The sequence below is a fragment of the Dama dama genome, chromosome 11, assembly GCF_033118175.1.
Source record: "Dama dama isolate Ldn47 chromosome 11, ASM3311817v1, whole genome shotgun sequence".
NCBI lineage: Eukaryota > Metazoa > Chordata > Mammalia > Artiodactyla > Cervidae > Dama > Dama dama.
Window position 1 is genome coordinate 7495986 of NC_083691.1, and position 21938 is coordinate 7517923.

Genomic DNA, 21938 nt, shown 5'->3' on the forward strand with positions numbered 1-21938 from the left:
GACACGTTAATCTCTGCCTCACCCACTCCAGTGTTCTTGCCTGGAGAATCCCAGGAACAGGGGAGCCTGGTGGGCTGCCATCTATGGGGTCGCACAGAGTCGGACATGACCGAAGCGACGCAGCAGCAGCTGTCTTCACATGACCTTTCTCCTGTGTGTCGGTGACCTTTTCTCCTCTTCTTGCAAGGAAACAAACTGTGCTGGCAGTGGTCCACTCTGATCCAGTGAGACCTCATCTTAAATTTTTCAAATATTTATTTATTTACTGTTACTATTTTTTGGAGAAGGGAATGGCAACCCACTCCAGTATTCTTGCCTGGAGAATCCCATGGACAGAGGAGCCTGGTAGGCTACAGTCCATGGGGTCACAAACAGTCGGACAAGACTGAAGTGACTTAGCATGCATGCATTGCTATTTTTGTCTGGGCCAGTGTTAGTTGCAGCACACAGGACCTTTAGTTGCCGCATGTGGGATCTAGTTCCCTGACCAGGGATCAAACCTAGGCCGCCTGCAGCCCAGAGTCTTAGCCACTGGACCACCAGGGGACGTCCCTCGTCTTAAATGGGTTACACCTTCAAAGATCCTGTTTCCAAATAAGGCCACAGTCACAGGTTGTTGTTTAGTCACTCAGTCGTGTCCAACTCTCTGCGACCCCATGGACTGACCCCAAGATCCCGAGGGGATCTTCCCGACCCAGGGATTGAACTTGTGTCTCCAGCATGTCTCCTGCATTGCAGGCAGGTTCTTTACCCCTGAGCCACTGGGGAAATATTCACAGGTTACCAGAGGTTAGGACTTGGACATATCCTTTTGGAGGACACTATTCGAGCCATAACACACACTTTCGCATTGGTCAGGAAATACTTGCTGGATAGTAATGGAGACAGTGTTTGTGGGCATCTCTTGCCAGGCCTGGTCCATGCTGTGGTCCCAGCGCTTTGCCAGGACCTGGCCAGATAATGTGCTCCGGAGAAGCTGATGACTGAGTGAGGACCAGAGGAGGAAGTGCCCCACCTTGGGACAGATGACTGTTTTCTGGGCTCTGAGATGCTTTGAAAGACCTTGGAGGAGCAGGCTGTGTTGGGAGCGGAGTTTAAAAGGTACTAGGCTAGGGAGTTGCCTAGTTAAGGCCAGACTTATTTCTTTTCTTTCTTTCCCTCTTTCTCTTTTTCAGCTGCGCTGGATCTTAGTTGCGGCACATGGAAAAAGATCCGTGTGGCATGTGGGATCTAGGTCCCTGACCAGGGATCAAACCGGGCTCCCTGCATTGGGAGCGGAGAGTCTTAGCCACTGGACCACCAGGAACATCCCACTGGCCAGATTTATTTCTTATAAGCAAGGGCCAACAACTGTCCACTTCCTAGAATCTTCTAGTGTGGGCAAGCCTGAGCATTTGCATCCATGACTGAGTTATAAATTACTCTCCTTTTATTTCTCCTCTATAGTAAAGTTAGAGTGTCGCTCTTATAGTTATGAAATGTTGTGAACAGGTAGATTATTTCGGACTTCCAGTTTCCAGTCCTATGTGCAAGGAGCTTGGACGTCATCACACTGTCCTTGTGAATAAAAAGCTGAGCAAAGGAAAAAATGAACACCTCTTCTTAGATTCATCAGAGAAGTGAGGCCACAACGCAAGCCGCCGTCTCCGGTTTGTGTGTGTGTCATCTAAGGCTGCTTTCCCAAAGCAGCAGCAGGCTTGAGAAGCTGCGACAAAGACTGTCTGCCCCGCAAAGCCTGAAATATTTGCTCTGACCCAAGGCAGAAAATGTTTGCTGGAGCTGATATAAGGAGAGTGAAAATAGAGGAACAGTTAACAGACAGGAATGGTGAGTGTGGCTGGGAGAGAGCAAGCAAGAGAAACAGTGGTAGGAAACGACCTGGGAGTCTCATCTCTGATCTAACATGGCCTCGTAGTATGTGGTAGAAACTTTGGGTTTTATTCTTACTATGAAGATTTTTAAAAGAAAGAAAAGAAACTGAAGTCGCTCGGTCACGTCTGACTCTTTGTGACCCCATGGACTGTAGCCTACAAGGTTCCTCCGTCCATGGGATTTTCCAGGCAAGAATACTGGAGTCTAGGAGATCTTCCTGACCCAGGGACTGAACCTGGGTCTCCCACATTGTAGGCAGATGCTTTACCGTCTGAGCCACCAGGGAAGTCCAGGTCTTACTTGAGGCATAAGGGATCTAGTTCCCTGACCAGGGATGGAACCCTGGTCCCCTGCATTGGGACCGTGAAGTCTTGGCCACTGGACCACCAGGGAAATCCCAATGTACAAGTTTTTGTGTGGATATATTTTTGTTTTTCGTTTCTCTAGGAGTGGAATTGATAGGTCATATGATAACTCTATGTTTAACATTTTGAGTAACTTCTAGACTGTTTTCCACATCCGCTGCAGCATTTTACATTCCCAGAAGCAATATACAAGGCTTCCAATTTCCCACCATCCTTGAAACACTTGTAATTATCTGTCTTGTTAGAGCCATTCTAGTGGGTGTGAAGTTGTGTCTTAGTGTGGCATTTACCTAATGACTAATGATGTTGATGATCTTTTCATGTGCTGGCTAGCAATTTATACCTCTTTGGAGAGATTCAGATTTATAATTTGCAAATACTTTCTCCTATACTGTGGGTTTTTTTAATTTTCTTGATGGTATCTTTTGAGCCACAACAGTTTTTAATTTTGATGAAATCTAAATCCAGTTTTTCTTTCATTGCTTGTGTTGTTATATTTAAAAGCTGCTATATATGGTGTTATATATTAAAAAAAAAATCTTCTACTGCAAGGTCAAAAACTTTACTCCTGTTTTCTTCAAGGAGTATTATAGTTTTAACCCTGACTTTTAGGTCTATGATCCACTTTGAGTTACTTTTTTTTATAAGGTAGGAGTCCAGTTTCATTCTTCTGCATGGGGATAGCCAGTTGTTTCAGCACCAATTTGCTGAGAAGATTGTTCTGTCTTCATGGAATTTTCTTTCCTTTTTTTGCTTGGGGGGTCTCATAACTAGTTAGCATGCCAGAGTGTCCTTCATTATCAGAATTAACTAGACAAATCACTTTACCAACTAATAACGGCCATGTACCACCACCCACAGAATCGAGAAAGAGCTATCAGTCTGTCAGTCCTGTCACTCATTGAATTTTCTTGGCACCCTTGTCAAACAGCAGTTGATCAAATAGCAGTTTACTTCTGGACTCTCAGTTCGATTCTCTTGATTTATATGTCTATCCTTATGCCATACACACTGTTTTTTGGTTCCTTTAGCTTTTTAGTAAGTTTTCAAATTGTGCAGTGTGTCCTTCGATGATTTTCTTCTTTTTTAAGCATTCACTTTTTAATTTATGTTTGTTGAATCTTTTTTTTTTTTTTTTTTCTTGGCAGTGCTACAAGGCCTGTGGATTCTTAGTTCCCTGACTAGGGATGGAACCCGGGCCATGGCAGTGAAAGTACCAAGCCCTAACCACTGGATCGCCAGGGAATTCCTGAGTCTCTTTTAAGGCATGATCAGCTTTAGATTTGGTTTTAGCACAGAAATAATCTGCAGGTGGTATGTGTGTTTCCAGAGTCAGGACATGATGTAGGCTTGGGTCTGTCTGTGATGTAGGAAGCCATCCACAGTCTTCACCTGGATCATTTTTAATTAGAGGTGATTTACATTTTGAAAAGGTCACTGTGGTTGCTGGGGTGGGGGGTGGTCCCAGGGTTTCAAAGACTGAAGGATAGTCATGCGACAAAACACTTGTTGCCATGCCTGGCACAGAGCAACCACTCGATAAATACCAGCCCTTATTGTTCTTGTTATTAGAGCTGTGTGTGGGGGACCAAGTCCTGGGCCCAGAGCCATTTTTCTGGCTAGGGTGTTCTCCCTTCTCCTCTGCCCTTGGAGGGGACATCGCCCCATGGCTCTGGGAGGCATGTTCAGGAATGCAGCGGCCATCTATTTGCACCTGGTGGGGCCCCTCCGGGGAAAGAAGTCTGGAGCTTCGCTCACCCGGTATTTGCACCGGACTGTAAGTGCTCTGCCCCTTGCGCTCTGCTGCTCGCATGACCTGGGGATCCTGGGATCTGGCTTGGTCCTGGCTTCAAAGCTGTGCGTGAGCCTCCTCTTTCAGGAAGCCTTCTCTGACTGCAGACTGGGTGTGGGCCCCTCCCTTGCCCCTGCTTCTGATCTAGCTTATAGCTCTGCATCCTTGGTGCTGTAGCCTCCCCATCGGCCCCTAGCCCAGCCCAGTGTTTGGTACACAGTAGGTGCTGAATAAATACATTATGCATAAACTCAAGAACAGGCACTGGTTCCTCCCTTATCCAAGTAGTGTGTGATGTACGCAAAGGTCACTCCATCGAGCACCCCAAGTTTCTGGGGTCCCCCCTTTTTTATCTCCTCCCTGAACTCATTCAGCTCTGTTCATCTTTGTTCTCTCTCTGTGCCCCTGTACCCCTCTACCCCTTCACCCATCTCAACCCTCCTCAAGCTCCCTCACTCCAACCTCTACTCCCCTCTCCACCACTGCCCCGACTCATCTTCGCTTTATTTCCTTAACATGATGCATCCCCAATTCAAAAGCAAGTGCTTATATCATTGAACCCATAATGACATCAATATTAAGACACATTGTTATTTTATGGACTAGTAAGGGAGGAAGAAATTGCCTATTAAATTCATTCTGTAGGTTCTAAGATACATCTGAAAGTGCAGTGTGCAAAAATACACATTTCAGAATCAAATATGACATGATCTCCATTCAAAAAAAAACTTGGAATCATAGAAAAGCACACCCATGATTCACTCACCTACAATTCCACCACTCAGAGGGAACCTTTGTTAACATGTTACTATGTTTCCTTCTAAACTTTTTTTCCATTCACGGATGATCATAAAAAATGTATATATACAAAGGTATTTTTTAAACATACTTATACCATACATGCTATTTTGTCACCTGTTTTATTGATATCAGTACAACACATTTATAAACATTCCTCTAAAATGTAATTTTCTCCCATATTTTTAATCATAAAAATAAAACATTTATTTTAGAAAATGTGGAAAACAGAAAATTATTAAGGAAGAGAAGAAAAAATGTCTGTTAACTAGCCAAAGATAATCACTGCCATCTAACATTTTGGTGATCACACGATTTCCCTGGCAGAGATTATGCTATCATTCTTACTATTTCGACACATGCTGAGTGCCAGGCCAGGCAAGAGGTGTCAGGGCCTGGTGAAAGCGCAGGGCCGCCAATGTTAGCAAAGCACCCACTCGGTGCCAGGCTCCACGCTGGGCTCTCTCTGAACGGCTCACATTACCAGGACTCCCAGGTGATGGAATAACCTGGCCGGGGTACAGACGGTCCCCACACCCTTCTCCAGGCCCAGGGCCAGGTGCTGGGAGCCCTGATGTTGCTGTTGTCCTGCCCCAGAGCCCTGAGCAGCTCCTCTTCTGACCTTGGGCAAGTCCCCAAATCTCTTTGAGCCTCAACGCCCTCATCTTTAGATGAGGATTTTCCTGGCCCCTCTGATAAGCCTGCTGTGAGGACTCAGACTGTGAAGAACAGTGAGGGTTCACCGTGAGCCACAGCTGGTGGCTCCACCACCTGCCGGCCCTCTGAGACTCCAACCCACAGGGACCAGGAGGCTCCGAGGGCCCACGAAGCCCGTGCCCCTATTACACTGATGGGGAGACTGAGGCCAAGAGGAGCTAAGGCACTTGTGCAATATCACCCAGCCACGACAGACTGAGGACCTGAGCCTGATGGTCCCCGGGCCAGGCCAGTGTCAGCACACCTGTGGGTGAGGGGGAAGCTGGCCTGGAAGGAACCCAGGGAAGGGGAGGGGTGGTCCCCTGAGCCCCCAAAAGACTGAGCAAGTGGCCCCTTTGCCCAAGTCCAAACATGGCCTCATCTCAAACAGGCCTGAGTCTGTCTGTCGTGTGACCTTGAATACAGCCATCTCCCACTCCTCCCTGCATTTTCTCATCTGTAAAATGGGTCAAGTCAGGGGGTTCCAGGAAGTTCACGGAAGAGTTTAGCAAGAAGCCGCTGCGTCACTGTTGCCCTATTCCGCTCTCCTGCTTCCTGCTGTTTCTCCTCCCCAGCCCCTCCTGGGTCAAATTTTAACTGGAATCCAGTCTATGTCCCGGGACATGCGGAGTCCGGGCTGGCATGTGGGCAAGTCCAGACTGGTGACGCGGGGAGGAGCCAGGCGCGGGGAGGCTGGAGGAGCCCTGCTTTCTGCCTCCTCCCGGAGGGGCGGACACAGAGGCTGTGGTCAGAGCAGTTGCTTCCCCGGGGCAAGCCCAGTCTGACCCTCCACTAGCTGTCTCCAGCTGACTCTGCTTGCTCTGTTCTCTCCAGCTCACCATGGCTAAACGGCTGCAGGCTCGAAGGCTGGACGGGATCGACTACAACCCGTGGTGAGCCAGGCAGGACTGGGGAGGGTGGTGGTGGGGGTCCCCTGGCTCGAGGATAGCAGGGCTGGCGGTCTCTGGGTTGGCAGGGACTCAGTGGTACCCAAGACGGCTGCATACTCAGACTGGGAGGTTTGCAGCCTCAGCCCTTGAGAGGTGAGACCTCCTGCCAGCCACCGGCTTGCGTTTGGGTCTCAGCGTCACTCTGCTTGGCTGTGGCATTTGGGGCCGGTGACTCACCTGCTCTGAGCCTCCGGTTCCGGCTAGGAAATGGAGATACTTCTGTCTCCCCTGAAGGGCCTTGGGAGGATGAGATGAAATACTGTGTGAGCCATGGCCACTACCCAAGCACCGGGCTAAGGGCTTTCCGGGTGGGGGTGGGTGTGGGTGGGTCTTTCGTTTCACACTTAGTAGAGAACAAGATAAGCTAAAGAATATAAGAAGGTAAGACATGGGCAGCTCCTACCTGACACTCGCAGAGCTTAACATCTTTTTTTTAATTGACTCATTCTACATGTGAAAGAGGTACGCACCCGCTGTCACTAGTGATGCAATGGATGCAATCAAAGATGTGTAAGAAAGACTGAATGACCTTCCTTCTTTCCCCTTCTCCGACCCCTGCTCCCAGTCCACTCCCCCTTTGGCCAAGAGCACAGAGCCACCTCTGTATGTAAAAAAGATATCATTGGCTGTTGTTTTTATCAAAAAAAAGGACCATCTTTTTCTTTCAAACTCCCCTCCTGTACCACATTTTGTGTTTTGCAAAAATTTTCCACCTCCGTCTTCTCCTCCGATGCTCCCTGGTGTTTGGGATGGGGGAGCCAGGCCCAAAGACCCTATGGTGTCTGGCTGCCCTCCAGGTTGAGCCCCCAGGATCTTGCTTCCCAGGCTGCCCCTCTGTCCTCTCCATGAGGCAGGTGGGCAGGCCTTGTGGCCCATTTTGCAGATAAGATAAAGTCCAGCTGAGAGGGAGGAAATAACTGGCTGGAAGAGGCAGCTAAAGTCTTTCCTGACTCACAGAGCCAGCAGACTCTTGAACCTGTCATACCCATTCTACAGAAGGGAGGACTGAGTCCAGGAGAAGCCAAGTCTCAGGCAGAGTCAGGGCAGAGCTGGCCTGGGAGGACTGCACAGAGCAAGGGCGGAGTGCTAGGAGGGATGAGGGCCGTGAGAGGCCCCAGGTTCCTGCGGACCCCGGGGTGGTGGCCTGAGGATCTGGCTCCGTTGTCCCAGCCACCATGGACCACCCACCATCTGACTTTGCATCTCAGCTCTGCTTTAGCCACTCGTGTGGCTCTGGGCAGGTCATGGGCCTCTCTGAGCCTCAGCAACTTCATGTCTTCAGAGACTTTGTGAAGCTCTGGAGAGAACAAGAACTGATTTTAGACATATTTATTGTTAGGCAAATTCAACGCCACCACACCTGACTCCTCTGCCCCCTGGCAACCTGGAACCGTGTGCCAGCCTTTTTATCCAGCTTCTCAGCCTCTCTGCCAGCTTCCCTAAAGAGGTGGCCAGCAGGCAGGCCCAGAAGAAGGGTGGTAGGGTGCCAGAGGTGGCAGATGGCAGGGCTGGTGGGACCACGGTCTGTTCAGGGTAATTCTCCAGGGCCCAACTGTTGCTTCAGGCAGAGGTGGACTCAAAAGCCAACTGTGCTAATTGGGAGCCATCAGGCAAGTCCCCCGAATCCCACCTTCTCCATCCCCATTGTGACTAAGGAGCAGCACTTGCCTCACAGACTGACAGAGGTGGTATGAGCAAATGTTTCCAAGTGTGGTGTTGACAGATGCATGAATGGGTCATGAAATCCGTTTAGGGGCGCTCAGCAAGTATTTGTAAAGACCAGAGTAGGACAGGATGGGAAAGACTGCCGTGGATCCCACCGGAAGGAGAACCTGGAGTCCCTGTTTGTCTCTCCAGAGTTTGGGATGTAAAAGGGATTTCTTACTGTGGATCGTGGTGGAAAATTCCAGAGCCCCTGGGCTGAGACATATGACCAACATGGCATGTGACCAGTTATGACCATAAACAGATCAGGATGGGTGCTGATTATCCAGTTTTTTTAGAGCAAGCCCAACTGCCTTGCTCAGCTTGCCCTGGAATCGAGCAGAAATCCAGGTTGGGGTGGAGGGTTCTGCTGGTACCCACTCTCTGTTTGTTACCCAGGGTGGAATTTGTCAAACTGGCCAGCGAGGAGGCTGATGTTGTAAATCTGGGCCAAGGCTTCCCAGACTTCTCACCCCCAGAGTTTGCCGTGGAAGCCTTTCAGCACGCCGTCAGTGGGGACTTCATGCTTAACCAGTACACGAAAGCATTTGTGAGTCTCCCAGCCCCTTTGGGGGACCCCAGACATGGGCCTCTGCAGAGATCCCAGGGGAGGAAGGGGCAGCTCTTTCTGGACAGCAGGCCAATCTAGATGTTACAGTTCCTGGGGCAGAGCCCTTGAAATTCAGTCCGGCCATGGTTCAGTGTTCACTGACTGTCTCCTTTGTTACAGGCCCTGGGACAGTTCATGGCCTGGGGGAAAGAAAGATTTAAAACAAAACAAAACAAAACATGAGCTGGGAGATCATGGTCTGGTGGGAAAAGCAGACCAAACAACAAAAGCAGAAATCAAAGGTAGTTGATTTGCTGTGATGGAGGAGCTTGGGGTCCTTGGTAGCACAAAGGAGGGAATGAAACCTGGGAGATCAGAGAAGGCTTCCTGAAGGAGGTGACACATAAAGCTGATGAAAGATAGTTGATTTTTTTTAACTCTAAATCCAAAACCTGTCTGTAAAGAACCACAGAGTAAATATTTGCCAGGCCTGGAGCAGGTTCTTAAACATTGGTGTGCATCTCACGGCCTGGGGGAAAGTTTCTTCCAATCCCACCACCCAGAGTCTAGCACTGCCAACAGGGTGCTACTTTGCTGAGTGTTTAGACTTTTGAACTTTTAACTTTTAAAAATGTTTATATAAACACACACATGTATCCACATGTCAGATTTGTGTGGCTTTCTGTTATGTTTGTTTGTTTGTTTTAATTTTTTATTTATTTTTGTTGTTGTTGTTGTTATGTTTTTTTTATTGAAATATAAAGTTGACTGTCTGCATCATGTGGCCAAAGTATTAGAGCTTCAGCTTGATTTACAACGTGTTAATTTCTGGTGCACAGCAAAGTGATTCAGTTATAATATACATGTATCCCCATTTTAAAATATTCTTTTCCATTATAGTTTATCATAGGATATTGAATATAGCTCTCTGTGCTATACAGTAGAACCTTGTTTTTTTGGGTTTTTTGGCCATGCTGCTCAGTAGGTGGGATCTTAGTTCGCCTACAGTAAAAGCACAGTGTCCTAACCACTGGATCTTAAGGGAAGGCCAATATTGCTTATAGTATGAGTCCGTTTGTGTTAAAAATCACAAATCTTTTTCTAGAAACATATGACCCACCAAAATTGAATCAAGAACAGATAATTTGAACAGATCGATCACTACAAGTGAAATAGTGTCTGTAATTTAAAAACTCCCTACAAATGAAAGTCTGAGACCAGATGACTTCACAGACTGATTCTGCCAAATATACAAAGAAGAACTTATATCAATCGTTCCCAAACTCTTCCAAAAAATTGAAGTGGGAACACTCCCAAAGACTCTCTATGAAGCCATCATCATCCTGATACCAAAGCTAGACATCGCCAAATAAGAAAATTACAGGGCAATATCTTTGATGAATATAGATGCAACAATTTTCAACAAAATATTAGCAAATCAAATCCAACAACATGTAAAAAAGATCATATGCCACATCCCAAGTTCACAAGGATAGTTCAGCATACCCAAATCAGTGTGATTCACCACATAAACAAAAGAAAAAACAAAAACCACATGGCTATCTCAATAGATGTAAAAAAAGCATTTGATGAAATTCAGCATCGATTCATGATAAAAACTCTTTGCCAAGTGGTAATAGAGGAAACATATCTCAACATAACAAAAGCTATCTATGACAAACCCACAGCCAATATAATACTCAGTGGTGAAAAGCTGAAAGTCTTCACACTAAAATCTGAAACAAGACAAGGATGCCCACTCTCACCTTGTCTACTCAAGATAGTATTAGAAGTCCTAACCACAGCAATCAGATAAGAAAAAGAAACAAAAAGTATCCAAATTGGAAGGAAAGAGACAAAATTGTTGCTATATGCAGAAGATATGATACTATATATAGAAAACCCTAAAGACTCCACACAAAACTACTAGAAATGATAAACAAATTCAACATTATATATACAATATTATGGAACTTGTTTATTTCACTAAATAGTATGATAGGGGCATCTTTCCATGTCAAAATAGCTTTGTTCTTTTTGATGGCTGCATAGTATTCCACTGACTAGATGTGCCATAATTTATTTACCCAGCCCTGCACTAATGGTCTGGTTTGGCTATCTCACTATTAAGCAATGCCACAGTGAATAGTTTGTGTGTACACATAGGTGAGCATTTATCTCAAATCACAAGAAGTAAAACCAGTGAATCAAAGGGTGTAAACATTTTAGCCTTTGATGGATATCATCAAATTGCCCTCCAGTAAGACTTACATTCCCATCAACAGTCTGGTCTCAGAGCTGGCGGGAAAGTTCATTCTTTTCCTATCAATATTGAACATCAGCAATTTTTCTTTCATGACTGCCCTCATTATTTCATTTGGCTATGTGTATTTGTTTTATTGCTCCACAAGAGCTCTTTATGTTGCAATGTTTCTCTCTTAGTTTTCTAACTTTGCTCATGGAATATTTTGATGTATAGAAATTTTTCATTTTCATGTGGTCAAATCTGGTTTGGTTATTTAAATTCCAGACCTTAGGTTTCAGTCCCTTGGCTTACCCTGGAATGTTTTATAAGTGTCCTCAGCAAACAAGCATATAGATCCAATATTCCTCTCAAAGTGAGGGGTTTCCAAAGCTGCAACATAAACTCTTAGTCCTGCACTTCAACTGCCATGACCTTGGGCAAGTCATTTCCTTTCTCTGGGTCTCTTTCTCCACCTGTTAAATGATGGGAATCAAGTAATGTCTCTCTTGCAAGGCTGCCAAGAGGATCAGATGGCACAAAAGTCCTTCTTAAATTTAAAGAAAGTGAAAGTGGCTCAGTTGTGTCCGACTCTTTGCGACCCCAGGGACTGTACAGTCCATGGAATTCTCCAAGCCATAATACTGGAGTGGGTAGCCTTTCCCTTCTCCAGGGGATCTTCCCAAGCCAGGAATGGAACCCAGGTCTCCCGCATTGCAGGCAGATTCTTTACCAGCTGAGCCTCAAGGGAAGTCCCTTAAACTCTCTTAAACTTAAAGGGAGGTGTTTAAAGCTTGGAGTTGTTGCTATTTTGAGGGTTCCATTGGACTGTCATTCATGAAGACATACACTCTGTCTGGTTCCCCACCAATCCCAGCCCTGGGTGGTGTGCCTGGCACAGAGCAGGCTTCATGGCAAGGGGTGAAAGATGAAAGAACCCACCCCACAGAAGCTGACTTGACCCCCAGGTTTGCTGCTGAAAGATGCTAGAATTGCAGAGAGTGCCTGAACAGGAGGGTGGGCCCGGGCTGAGCCAGGCGCCTGACCCGTGCTGTCCTGGCAGGGTTACCCACCCCTGACGAAGATTCTGGCCAGTTTCTTCGGGAAGTTGCTGGGACAGGAGATAGACCCACTCAAGAACGTGCTGGTAACTGTGGGTGCCTACGGGGCCCTGTTCACAGCCTTCCAGGCCCTGGTGGATGAAGGAGATGAGGTGAATGGGCAAAGCCTGGGCTGGGTAGGGGTGAAGGGTCCGGGTGGTGCCAGCCCCAGCTCATCTGACCTTTGTACTAGGTTATCATCATCGAGCCCTTTTTTGACTGTTATGAGCCCATGACATTGATGGCAGGGGGTCGCCCTGTGTTTGTGCCCCTGAAGCCGGTGAGGATGCTGGTTGGGGTGTGGGTGGGAAGAGGGGTCCAAGGAGTGTGCTGGGTTGAACCCGGGGAGGTGGGAAAGAAGGAAGGAAGTGGAGGAGGCCAGTTTCTCCAGGATGGGGGGAAGGGTGTCCAGAGCCCCAGAGTAGAGACGGTGGAGACAGATGCCTGTGGGGAGGAGCCGAATTCCTAGAGATGAAAGTCAGGAAGTAAGTATTGCCACCCCCACCCCCCTCTTCTTGCAGAGCCCCACCCAGAAGGGAGAACCGGATTCCAGCAGCAACTGGCAGCTGGATCCCACGGAGCTGGCCAGCAAGTTCACATCTCGCACTAAAGCCTTCATCCTCAACACACCCAACAACCCCCTGGGAAAGGTACCTGAGAGACCTCCTCCCTGGGCACCCCTCCAGATTGGTTTGCGTCCCTGTTCTGTTGCTCGTGTGCTGCCATGGGGCCTCAGTTTTCTTATCTGTGAAGTGGGAGAGCTAACTGCGGTGAGCTTTGAGGATCAAGGCTCCTAGGGGTCCCAGGGCCTGGGGCAGGGATCACCAGGGAAGGTGTCAGCAATAGCGGGCTGGGCTGGAAGCCTCTATTACTTCCCCACAGACCTGGACCCGTGACTTCACCGCTCCAGTTTTTCTCACCTGTAAAATGGGAACATGACAGAACAGATGTCAAGGAAGACCCAGTCTTCCACCTGTGTTTCTCCTTTACTGTCATACCATTATCACACTCACAAAGCTTCTGACACCAGATATGTGGGGTTCTTTTTTTCCCCACACTAAGCAATTCTGTGAGACCAGCTGGGTGTCCCACAAAATTCAATTCAATTTAATTCAGTCCTGACACTGTCTACCTGGAGATGGTGTCAGCTCCCACCGGTCAAGGGCTCAGTCTGACAAGGTTGCCCCCCACCCCACTTCAGACGCCAATCACAAGTCAGTTTATAACCTGTGCTTCTGACCTATGGCTGTAAATCTGAGATGCCCAAAACCCCCTCTTAAGGTTCAATTCATCTGAGTGGCTCACAGGACTCAGGGACACAGCTACTAACAGTTATCAGTTTATGAAAGGAGATGATAAAGGATACCGATGAACAACCCGATGAAGAGACAATTTTGGCGAGGTCTGGGAGGTGCCCGAGAGCAGGTGCTTGCTTCTGTCCCTGTGGAGTTGGGGGTGCGTCAGCATCCTGGTGCTCCCATGAGCTCACCCACCTCTGCAAGCTCCCCAAACCCCATCCTATCGGGATTTTGATGGAGGCATCAATTATCAACTCCATTTCCAACCCCTCTCCCTTCTCTGGGGAAGTGACAGGAAGTGGGATATGGGAGGGGGCTGAAAATTTCAGGCTTCTAATCATGGCTTGCCTGGTCTTTCTGGTGACCAGCCCTGATCCAGGAGCCCACTTAGAGTCACCTCACTAGAACAAAAATGCTCCTAGTGCTCTTATCTCTTAGGGGTGTACAGGGGTTTCCATTGCCTGTGTCAAGGTCAGAATCAAAGACCAAACATTAGAGCAAAAGATCCTTCTCGTGCTCTTGTGCATGCGTGCTCAGGCGCTTCACTCATGTCCAGCTCTTTGCGACCCCATGGACTGTAGACCACCAGACTCCTCTGCCCATGGGATTCTGCATGTGGGTTGCCATGCCCTCCTCCAGGAGATCTTCCTGACCCAGGGATCAAACCCGCATCTCTCACGTCTCCTGCACTGGCAGGAGGTTCTTTACCACTAGCGCCACCGGGGAAGCCCTCTAGTGCTTTTACCACTTAGTAGTTACAAGGGTTTTAGGAGTTCTGTGCCAGAAACTGGGGCAGAGACCAACAGAGATATTTTCTGTTATCTCACAACTGACCTCACAGGGTCACTGTTGCAGGGATAGGAGAGGGCAGAGAAGCCCTTGGCACCGGCTCTGGCCGTGTGCTCGCATCGCTCTGAGATGGCCTCTCTGGTGGGGGACCGTCCCTGCAGGTGTTCTCCAGGGAAGAGCTGGAGCTGGTGGCCAGCCTCTGTCGGCAGTATGACGTTGTGTGCATCACGGACGAGGTGTACCAGTGGTTGGTCTTCGATGGGTTCCAGCACATCAGCATCGGTGAGCCAAGCCAGCCAGGGCGCCCCCGTGCCCCTGGACCTTTGCAGCAGGGCCTTGAATCCAGTCCGGTGTCAGCGCAGGTCTGGTGATTAGGACCGAGGGGTCTGGACCGTTACAGGTCAGGTGACCTGGGGCAGTGACTTCACCTCTCTCAGGACAGGGGAACACAGTGGCACCTACCTCCCGGGGTTGTCATGAGGAGGGGCTCAGAGTCTGCGGCTCTGAGAGCCTGGGTCCCTACTGGGACCCAGCCCCCACTCCGTGCCCCCACCCCCGTCTCAGCAGCCGCTCTCTTTGATCTTGGGCAGCCAGCCTCCCTGGCATGTGGGAACGCACCCTGACCATCGGTAGCGCTGGCAAGACCTTCAGTGTCACAGGCTGGAAGGTGAGGCAACGAGAGTTTGGAGGGGCCCTTCCCTCTACAATCGTTGGTGGGAGAGGCAGGCCTGGGAATCCGGAAAGGGTTTGGCTGGGCCCCCAAGGGCCTCACCCCCTCCCTGTCTTCTTGGTCCAGGTGGGCTGGGTCCTGGGCCCGGACAGCCTCATGAAGCACCTGCGTACTGTGCACCAGAACTCCATCTATCACTGTCCCACGCAGGGCCAGGTGAGAGGGGCGGGGGCGGGGCAAGAGAAGGGCGGGGCCGGGAGGGGCGGGGGCCCTGGAGGGGAGGGGCCAGTGAGGGGCGGGGGCCCGAGAGGGGCGGGCCCCGGGAGGGGAGGGGCGGGCCCCGGGAGGGGAGGGGCGGGGCAAGAAAGGGGTTTGGGCCAGCTCCAGGGTCGGGCCACACCTGACCCGCTCGCCGCGCCCCCCACCCGCCCCCACACCCTCCCCAGGCCGCAGTGGCTCAGAGCTTCGAGCGGGAGCAGCTGCACTTCGGCCAACCCAGCAGCTACTTTGTGCAGCTCCCACAGTACATCCAGCGCTGCCGCGACCACATGATACAGAGCCTACAGTCCGTGGGCCTGCGGCCCGTGATCCCCCAGGGCAGCTACTTCCTCATCACAGACATCTCGGACTTCAGTAAGTGGGCCCGGCCGGGCGGGGCCAGGGCTGGGACCCTGGAGGCTGCCCAGGACTCAGCACGTCCTCTCTCCCCCAGAAAACAAGATGCCTGACTTGCCTGGAGCGGCAGATGAGCCCTACGACAAACGCTTCGTCAAGTGGATGATCAAGAATAAGGTGGGCTGGGCCTCTGCCGGGGCGCTGTGTGTGTTTTACAGGCTGTGCAGTGCTAAGGGTGACTGACCCCGGAGCTGATGGGCCAAAATCTAGCCCGGCCTCTGCCCTGAGCCGTGGTTCACGGTTGTATGCATTTCAAGGAAAGGGGAACCTGTTTTTAATGTGCTCAAATAGGCCTGTTTTTAATGTGGCCAAATTCCTGTGGGCTGGCAGGAATTCCTGCCCTCTCAGGGCCTCAGTCTTCCCATCTGTACAGTGAGGAGTTGGCCCATTAACTCTGAGTTCCGTCCAGCTCAGTGCTACGATTCTAAGACATTTCTTCTATGGCTCTGCCCTGACCTGCCAGGTGATCTTCCTTGCTCTCAGCCTCCCTCTCTCCTCTGTACATAAGGAGGGACTTGGAATGGTGCATTGGGATGTTTTACCTCTGACCTTGACACAGCCCTGGGAGGTGCTACATTAAAGCTTATTCTCTTTCTCCTTCCTCATCATGGAACCCTCTGACCCCCTGAGGCCCCCCAGAGGCCTGCCAGGCTGTGGGACGGTTGAGACATGGGCTTCCTCCTCCCCAGGGCTTGGTGGCCATTCCAGTGTCCATCTTCTTCAGCGTGCCCCACCAGAAGTTCTTTGACCACTATATCCGCTTCTGTTTCGTGAAGGTAACGGACGTGCCTGGGGAGGGCAGAGCTCCCCAAGCCTCCCCAGGCCTCCTGGGGAGAGGGGTAGGACTGGTCTGTGTTGGTGCAGGATGAATCCACGCTCCGGGCCATGGACCAGAAGCTGCAGAAGTGGAAGGCTGAGCTCACGCCCTGAGGTCGTGACATCAGCCCTGGGCCCTGCCTGGTGCCTGCACACTCTGTGAGGCTCTGTCTTTGTCCAGCTCTCAGCCATCCCAGGTGGAAGGTAGAAGGTACTGGAGGAGCCCGTCTCTGTAACACAGAATGATCCCAGGGAAGAGTCCTGCTTTTGGTCTCTGGGGAGTCGGGAGCACTTCCTCATGGTGTATGGCTCTGTTCCTGTCGCAGAGGTGAGGGAGGCCTGACCGGGGCCTCTCCCTGGTACTACCTGTGCTGGGCTGAATGGTCTTGGGTCCCCTCGCCCCTTTCCAGGCTCAGCTGGGACTCCGAGGGCAGACTTCAATAACATACTGGCCTTGGTCCCAGTCCTGGCCCCAGCCAGGCCTTGGACATCCTTCCCTTTCCTTATCTACATTTGTTCTTGGGAAGTTGTATTTAAGCTTGAGTCCTCAAGCCAGTACTTTTTGCCCATAATAAAGTTTTAAACTATTCAGACTCTTATTGGCTGCTTCTCTCCACTTCACACCCTGGTACTGATTGCTGGCAGGGACTCAGTCAGAACAGAAGGCATCTTCCACCTCCCTGAACCTCAGCTCCCAGATTTTCTACAAACGTTTTGGAGCCCAAAGAAGGGCAGGGACTTGGGACTTGTCTGAAGTCACCTAGTTAGTTAATGATAAAATCAGGCCTTGGGGCTCGGATGGTGTGTGTTACCATTGTTGGGTGTGTGTGTGTGTGTGTGTGTGTTGTGTGTTGTGTGTGTTGGGGGCCTTAGTTGAGGGTCTAACAGGAAAGATACAGACAATCAAGTCCCACAAGGATCAGAGTCCAGGCCAGGAGTGCCAGGGATTATTAGAACAAAAGGGGAGGAATTCCCCTAGTCCAGTGGTTAAGAATCTGCCTGCCAATGCAGGGGACATGGGTTCAATCCCTGGTCTGGGAAGATCCCGCATGCCACAGGGCAACTAAGCCCGTGTGCCACAACTACCCAGCCCACATGCTGTAGCTACTGAAGATCTCGTACTCTAGAGCCTGTGCCCTGCAACAAGAGAAACCACCATAAAGAGAAGCCTGCGAGCCGCAAGAAAGAGTCGCCCCCTCTCGCCACAATGAGAGAAAGCCGGCATGCAGCAATGAACACCTAGCTCAGCCAAAAGTAATTAATTAAAAAACAAAAGAATAGAAGGGCAAAGGAATGTTTCACCGAACATTTATTGTGCACCCCTGCTTCCGGGACACCTGGATGCCCATCATCTCATTAAACAGCCTCTGAGACAGGAGTTACTGTCTCATGTTACAAGTGAGGAAACCACTTTGGAGGTCGGGTGACTTGTCTGAGGCCCTTCTGCTGGCAAAAGGTAAAGGGAGGGATTTGATCCCAGGAGTGCACCTCCCACTGGAAAACAAGGCAATTTCTGAAATCCTTTTTGGAAGGTGGTGCTGGGGACTTGTCTTGAAGTTGCATTTGTGTAACAAGCTCATGGGTTTTGCTCATATCATAGATTTAATTGGGGGAGGTGATGGGAACATACAACATAATAAAATGTATTGGGTCTTTGTCTGTGGTTCCTGGCACAGAGCTCCTAAAACCCTTGGATTTCCTGAGTGATAGCAGTGTCTTTTGTTATTCCAATGAACCCCTTCAGCCATGTATTTTTTTTAATAATTTTATTTACTTATTTTTTTATTTTTGGCTGTGCTGGTTCTTCGTGCTGCTCAGGCTTTTCTCTAGTTGCGGGGAGTGAGGGCTACTCTCTAGTTTCAGTGCTTGGACTTCTCATCGAAGTGGCTTCTCTTGTTGCAGAGCACAGGCTCTAGGGATGCAGGCTGCAGTAGTTGTGGCTCTCGGGCTTAGCTGTTCCTCGGCATGAGGGATCTCCCTAGATCAGGAATCAAACCTGTGTCTTCTGCATTGGCCGGTGGATTCTCTACCACTGAGCCACCAGGGATACCCTGGTGGTATTTAAAGGTCAGAATTTTCAGCTCCAACCCCAGACCCCAGGGAGGGTAAAGGACTGGCCATTGAGTTCAGTTACATGGTTAATGATTTAATCAGTAATGCATATGTAATAAAATCCCACATAAAAACCCTGAAGTGGGACTTCCCTGCTGGTCCAGCAGCTAAGACCGCACTCCCAGTGCAGAGGGCTCAGGTTCAGCCCCTCATCAGGGAACTAGATTCCACAGGCCACAACTAAGAGCCGGAATGCCTCAACTAAAGATCCTGCATGCGGCAACTAAGACCTGGCAGAGGCAAATAATTTTTTTTTTAATTTTTAAAAATTAAAGAAAAAGGCTCCCCTGGTAGTTCAGTGGCGAAGAATCCGTCTGCCAGCGCAGGAGACCCAGTTTTGATCCCTGATCTAGGAATATACGACATGCGGCAGAGCAGCTAAGCCCCCTCACCACAACTACTGAGCCTACAAAAAAAATAAATAAATAACTACTGAGTCTGTGTTCTAGATCCTGGAAGCTGCAACTCCTGAAGCCCTTGCACCCCAGAGCATATGCTCTGCAAAAAGAAAAGCCACCGCAATGAGAAACCCGTGTACCACAATTACAGAGTAGCCTCTACTCACCACAACTAGAGAAAGCCTGCGCACCAACAAAGAGCCAGCACAATCAAAATAAACACATAAAAAAAAATTTTTTTTAAGATAAGAAAAAAACAATCCTGAATCAATGAGGCTCAAGGAGTTTCTGGGCTGGTGAAGACCTCAATGAGCTGTAGGGTAGCCCATCCAGAGAGAGTATGGAAATTCCATGCCCACCTTTCCACCTTAGTCTAGGTACCTCTTACATTGGGCTGTTCCTGAGTTGTATACTCTAAAATAAAACTGTAATTGTAAGTATAGCACTTTCCTGAGGGCTGTGAATTGTTTCAGCAAATTATTGAATCTGAATGGGGTCAAAACCACGACTCCCATGCGGTGATCATGGGAATGCCAGAATTTGCAGTCAGCCAGGCAAAAGTTGTGGGTGGCTGGGCACCCCACTTGGCACTGGCATCTGAAGTGGGAGGCAGTCTTGTGGGCTCCCTTAACTTATGAGATCTGTGCCAACATGTCAGAATTGAATCAAAGCTTAGGACACCCACTTGGTGTCAGAGAATTGCTATTTGGAACATATTGGTGTTATGACATAGGACACTCCACTCTCTCCCTTTCCAAACAATGACTTTGTACTACTATCACTGTTTCAAAGTCAAGATTGTGAAGCAATACAACTCAGAGGCTCAGGCTTGGAGCCCCTTTGCCATACTACACATAGCCTGATGATAAGAACGTCCTCCAGAGCCAGAGGAGAAACTCTGCTAATGGTTTTGAGTACTAAGGTGTTTTGGTGTTTTTTTTTTTTCATAAACTTCTCTCTCTAGTCATGATCCAGCTAATCATCATTATAGATGAATAAAGATGCCCATTTAAAAGAAAGAAAGGAAAAAAGAATAAAAAATAAAAGAAAGAAAGGAAGCCAGACAGGCAGGAAAAAAGAAAGACAGAAAAAAAGGATTTCTTGGATAGAACTGAGGCAGAAGGCAGATGGGTCCCAGGCTAGGTATTTGCAAGGAGGCTCCTGTTTACATTTCTTGGGGCAGGAAAAAAGTGGACTTCAGGCTGGACATATACATGTACACCCCTCGTTTGCATTTTCAGAGACAGGAGATAGGTGGGCTTCAAGTTAGATATTTACAACCAGTCTCCTGCTTGCTCTCCAAAATGGGAGTAACAACTAAAACAGGGTAGATAACCAGGCTTTCTCTCCTGAAGACACCTTAAGATAACAGTCATGGCAGGAACAGAGAGTAGTGAAACCTTGTTTGAGTAACGAATCAAGAGGCCAAATATTTCCCATCCTCGGGGCAAGGGAGACATTGCACATGGGCAGAAAGGCTCCCATGGGGTCAAAAGTCAGGGGGTGCCAAGCCACAATAAGTAATTCTTCTTTATTCCCCAAAGCCTCTGCGTTGAAATCCATCTTGGAAAAAAGTCGTGCACACATGTTGCCTAGGGCAGCTCAGGTGTGGAAAAATAAATCAGATTGTTGGCCAAAGTTAAACAAAGACCCAGAAGAACTGCCCTATGTAAGTTTTTTAACCACCATTTTTCTGGTTCCTCCTCGTTAGGGAAGATGCCCACACACTCTCTCTCCAGGTGCCCCCGTCTTTCTTCTTTCTTAACTAAACAGGAGGTTTCTCTGTGTGTTCTCCCACTTGTTGTGCTCTGTCTCTAATAATAAACTCTGTACCCATTTTTACAGTTTTTGCCCCCAGTGAGATATTTCACTGGAGGCAGGAGCCAGGGAAAAATAGCCTCTAGCCCTTGCTGGTCTGGTGGCAAAGATTCCTGGTATCCATCCAGGCCACCTGGATGGAAACACTTCTGCCTGGCTGACTGCAAATTCCAGCATTCCCATGACCACCCCCCCCCACCCCCCAGATTCAAAAAGTTCAGTTCCTGGGCAGGGAATTAAGGTGTGACTTCACGCCACCAGCTCACTCTGCTGCCTCTCCGAGATGAGAACCACTCTGATCAAAGGTTTCATAGATCATGAACCAATCTAGAATCTGCCCTTAACTCAAATCTGTGACTCTACAGAGGTTTCAAGTCTTGGACTGAGTAACCTCAGCCAACTTGATATGCGTAAATGAATTTGCATTTCATTAAGATACGGGCAAGGGGGAATGGTGAAGTAAACACAATAACCTCTATAATGTTAACATACACATTGAATTAGAAATTAATCTCTCTTCCACTAGGTTGTAAACTCCAGATCAATATTTGTTTTTGCTGACCATTGTGTCCCTGGCAGTCAGCACTGCCAGGAGTTCCTGCCTCAAAATAGGCTCAGCTTGATAAATATTTGTTGACTGAATGAATATTGACTCAAATTTATCATTTAAAAAAGAAAGTGTATCTCATTCCTTGCTGGTAGGAATGAGATGTTACAAAATGGTATGTAACTACTTTGGAAGACAGTTTGGTGACTTCTTTCAAAGTTAAACATAGTCTAACCCTTGGATCCAGCAATCAGACTTCCAGCTGTTTATCCAAATGAGCTGAAAAGTCAGGTCCATACAAAAACCTACACATGAATATTTACAGCAGTTTTATTTATAATTGCCAAATACTGGAAACAACCAAATGTCCTTTGAAAGGTGAATGGATAGACATGATGGCATATCCATACAATGAATAGTATCCAGCAATAAAAAGAAATGAGATATCGAGCCACTAGAAGCTAGGGAGGAACTTTAAATACATATTACTTAATAAAAGAAGGGAGTCTGAAAAGGCTTCATATTGTCTGATTCCAACTATATGACATTCTGGAAAAGGCTAAACTATAAGAACAGTTTAAAAAAAAAAAGATCAGTGGTTATCAGGGGCTTGAGAAGTGGGGAAAGTAGGTGGAGCACAGATTTTTAGGGCAGTGAATCAATTTTGTATGATATTGTAATGACTGGGGCTTCCTTGGTGGCTCAGACACTAAAGAATTTGCCTGCAATGCAGGAGACCCAGGTTT

The 21938-nt window shown here is 48.6% G+C and overlaps 1 protein-coding gene across 10 annotated transcripts in view; it reads left to right on the plus strand.

Annotated features, from left to right (window-relative positions):
* KYAT1 (kynurenine aminotransferase 1) overlaps positions 1 to 16908 on the plus strand; it is a 32575-nt gene extending 15667 nt beyond the window's left edge. For 2 of the 10 annotated variants that reach the window (XM_061154460.1, XM_061154461.1), the window contains exons 2-15: positions 3386 to 3650; positions 3810 to 4014; positions 6358 to 6416; positions 8577 to 8727; positions 12033 to 12182; positions 12263 to 12349; positions 12591 to 12719; positions 14318 to 14438; positions 14747 to 14823; positions 14953 to 15042; positions 15273 to 15459; positions 15539 to 15618; positions 16191 to 16277; positions 16366 to 16908. In XM_061154460.1, the coding sequence (XP_061010443.1) occupies positions 3904 to 4014; positions 6358 to 6416; positions 8577 to 8727; positions 12033 to 12182; positions 12263 to 12349; positions 12591 to 12719; positions 14318 to 14438; positions 14747 to 14823; positions 14953 to 15042; positions 15273 to 15459; positions 15539 to 15618; positions 16191 to 16277; positions 16366 to 16431 (1395 nt within the window). In that variant the 5' untranslated portion in view covers positions 3386 to 3650; positions 3810 to 3903 and the 3' untranslated portion in view covers positions 16432 to 16908. The other 8 variants (XM_061154469.1, XM_061154468.1, XM_061154465.1 and 5 more) reach the window with 6 other exon arrangements.
* Positions 16909 to 21938: the final 5030 nt, after the last annotated feature.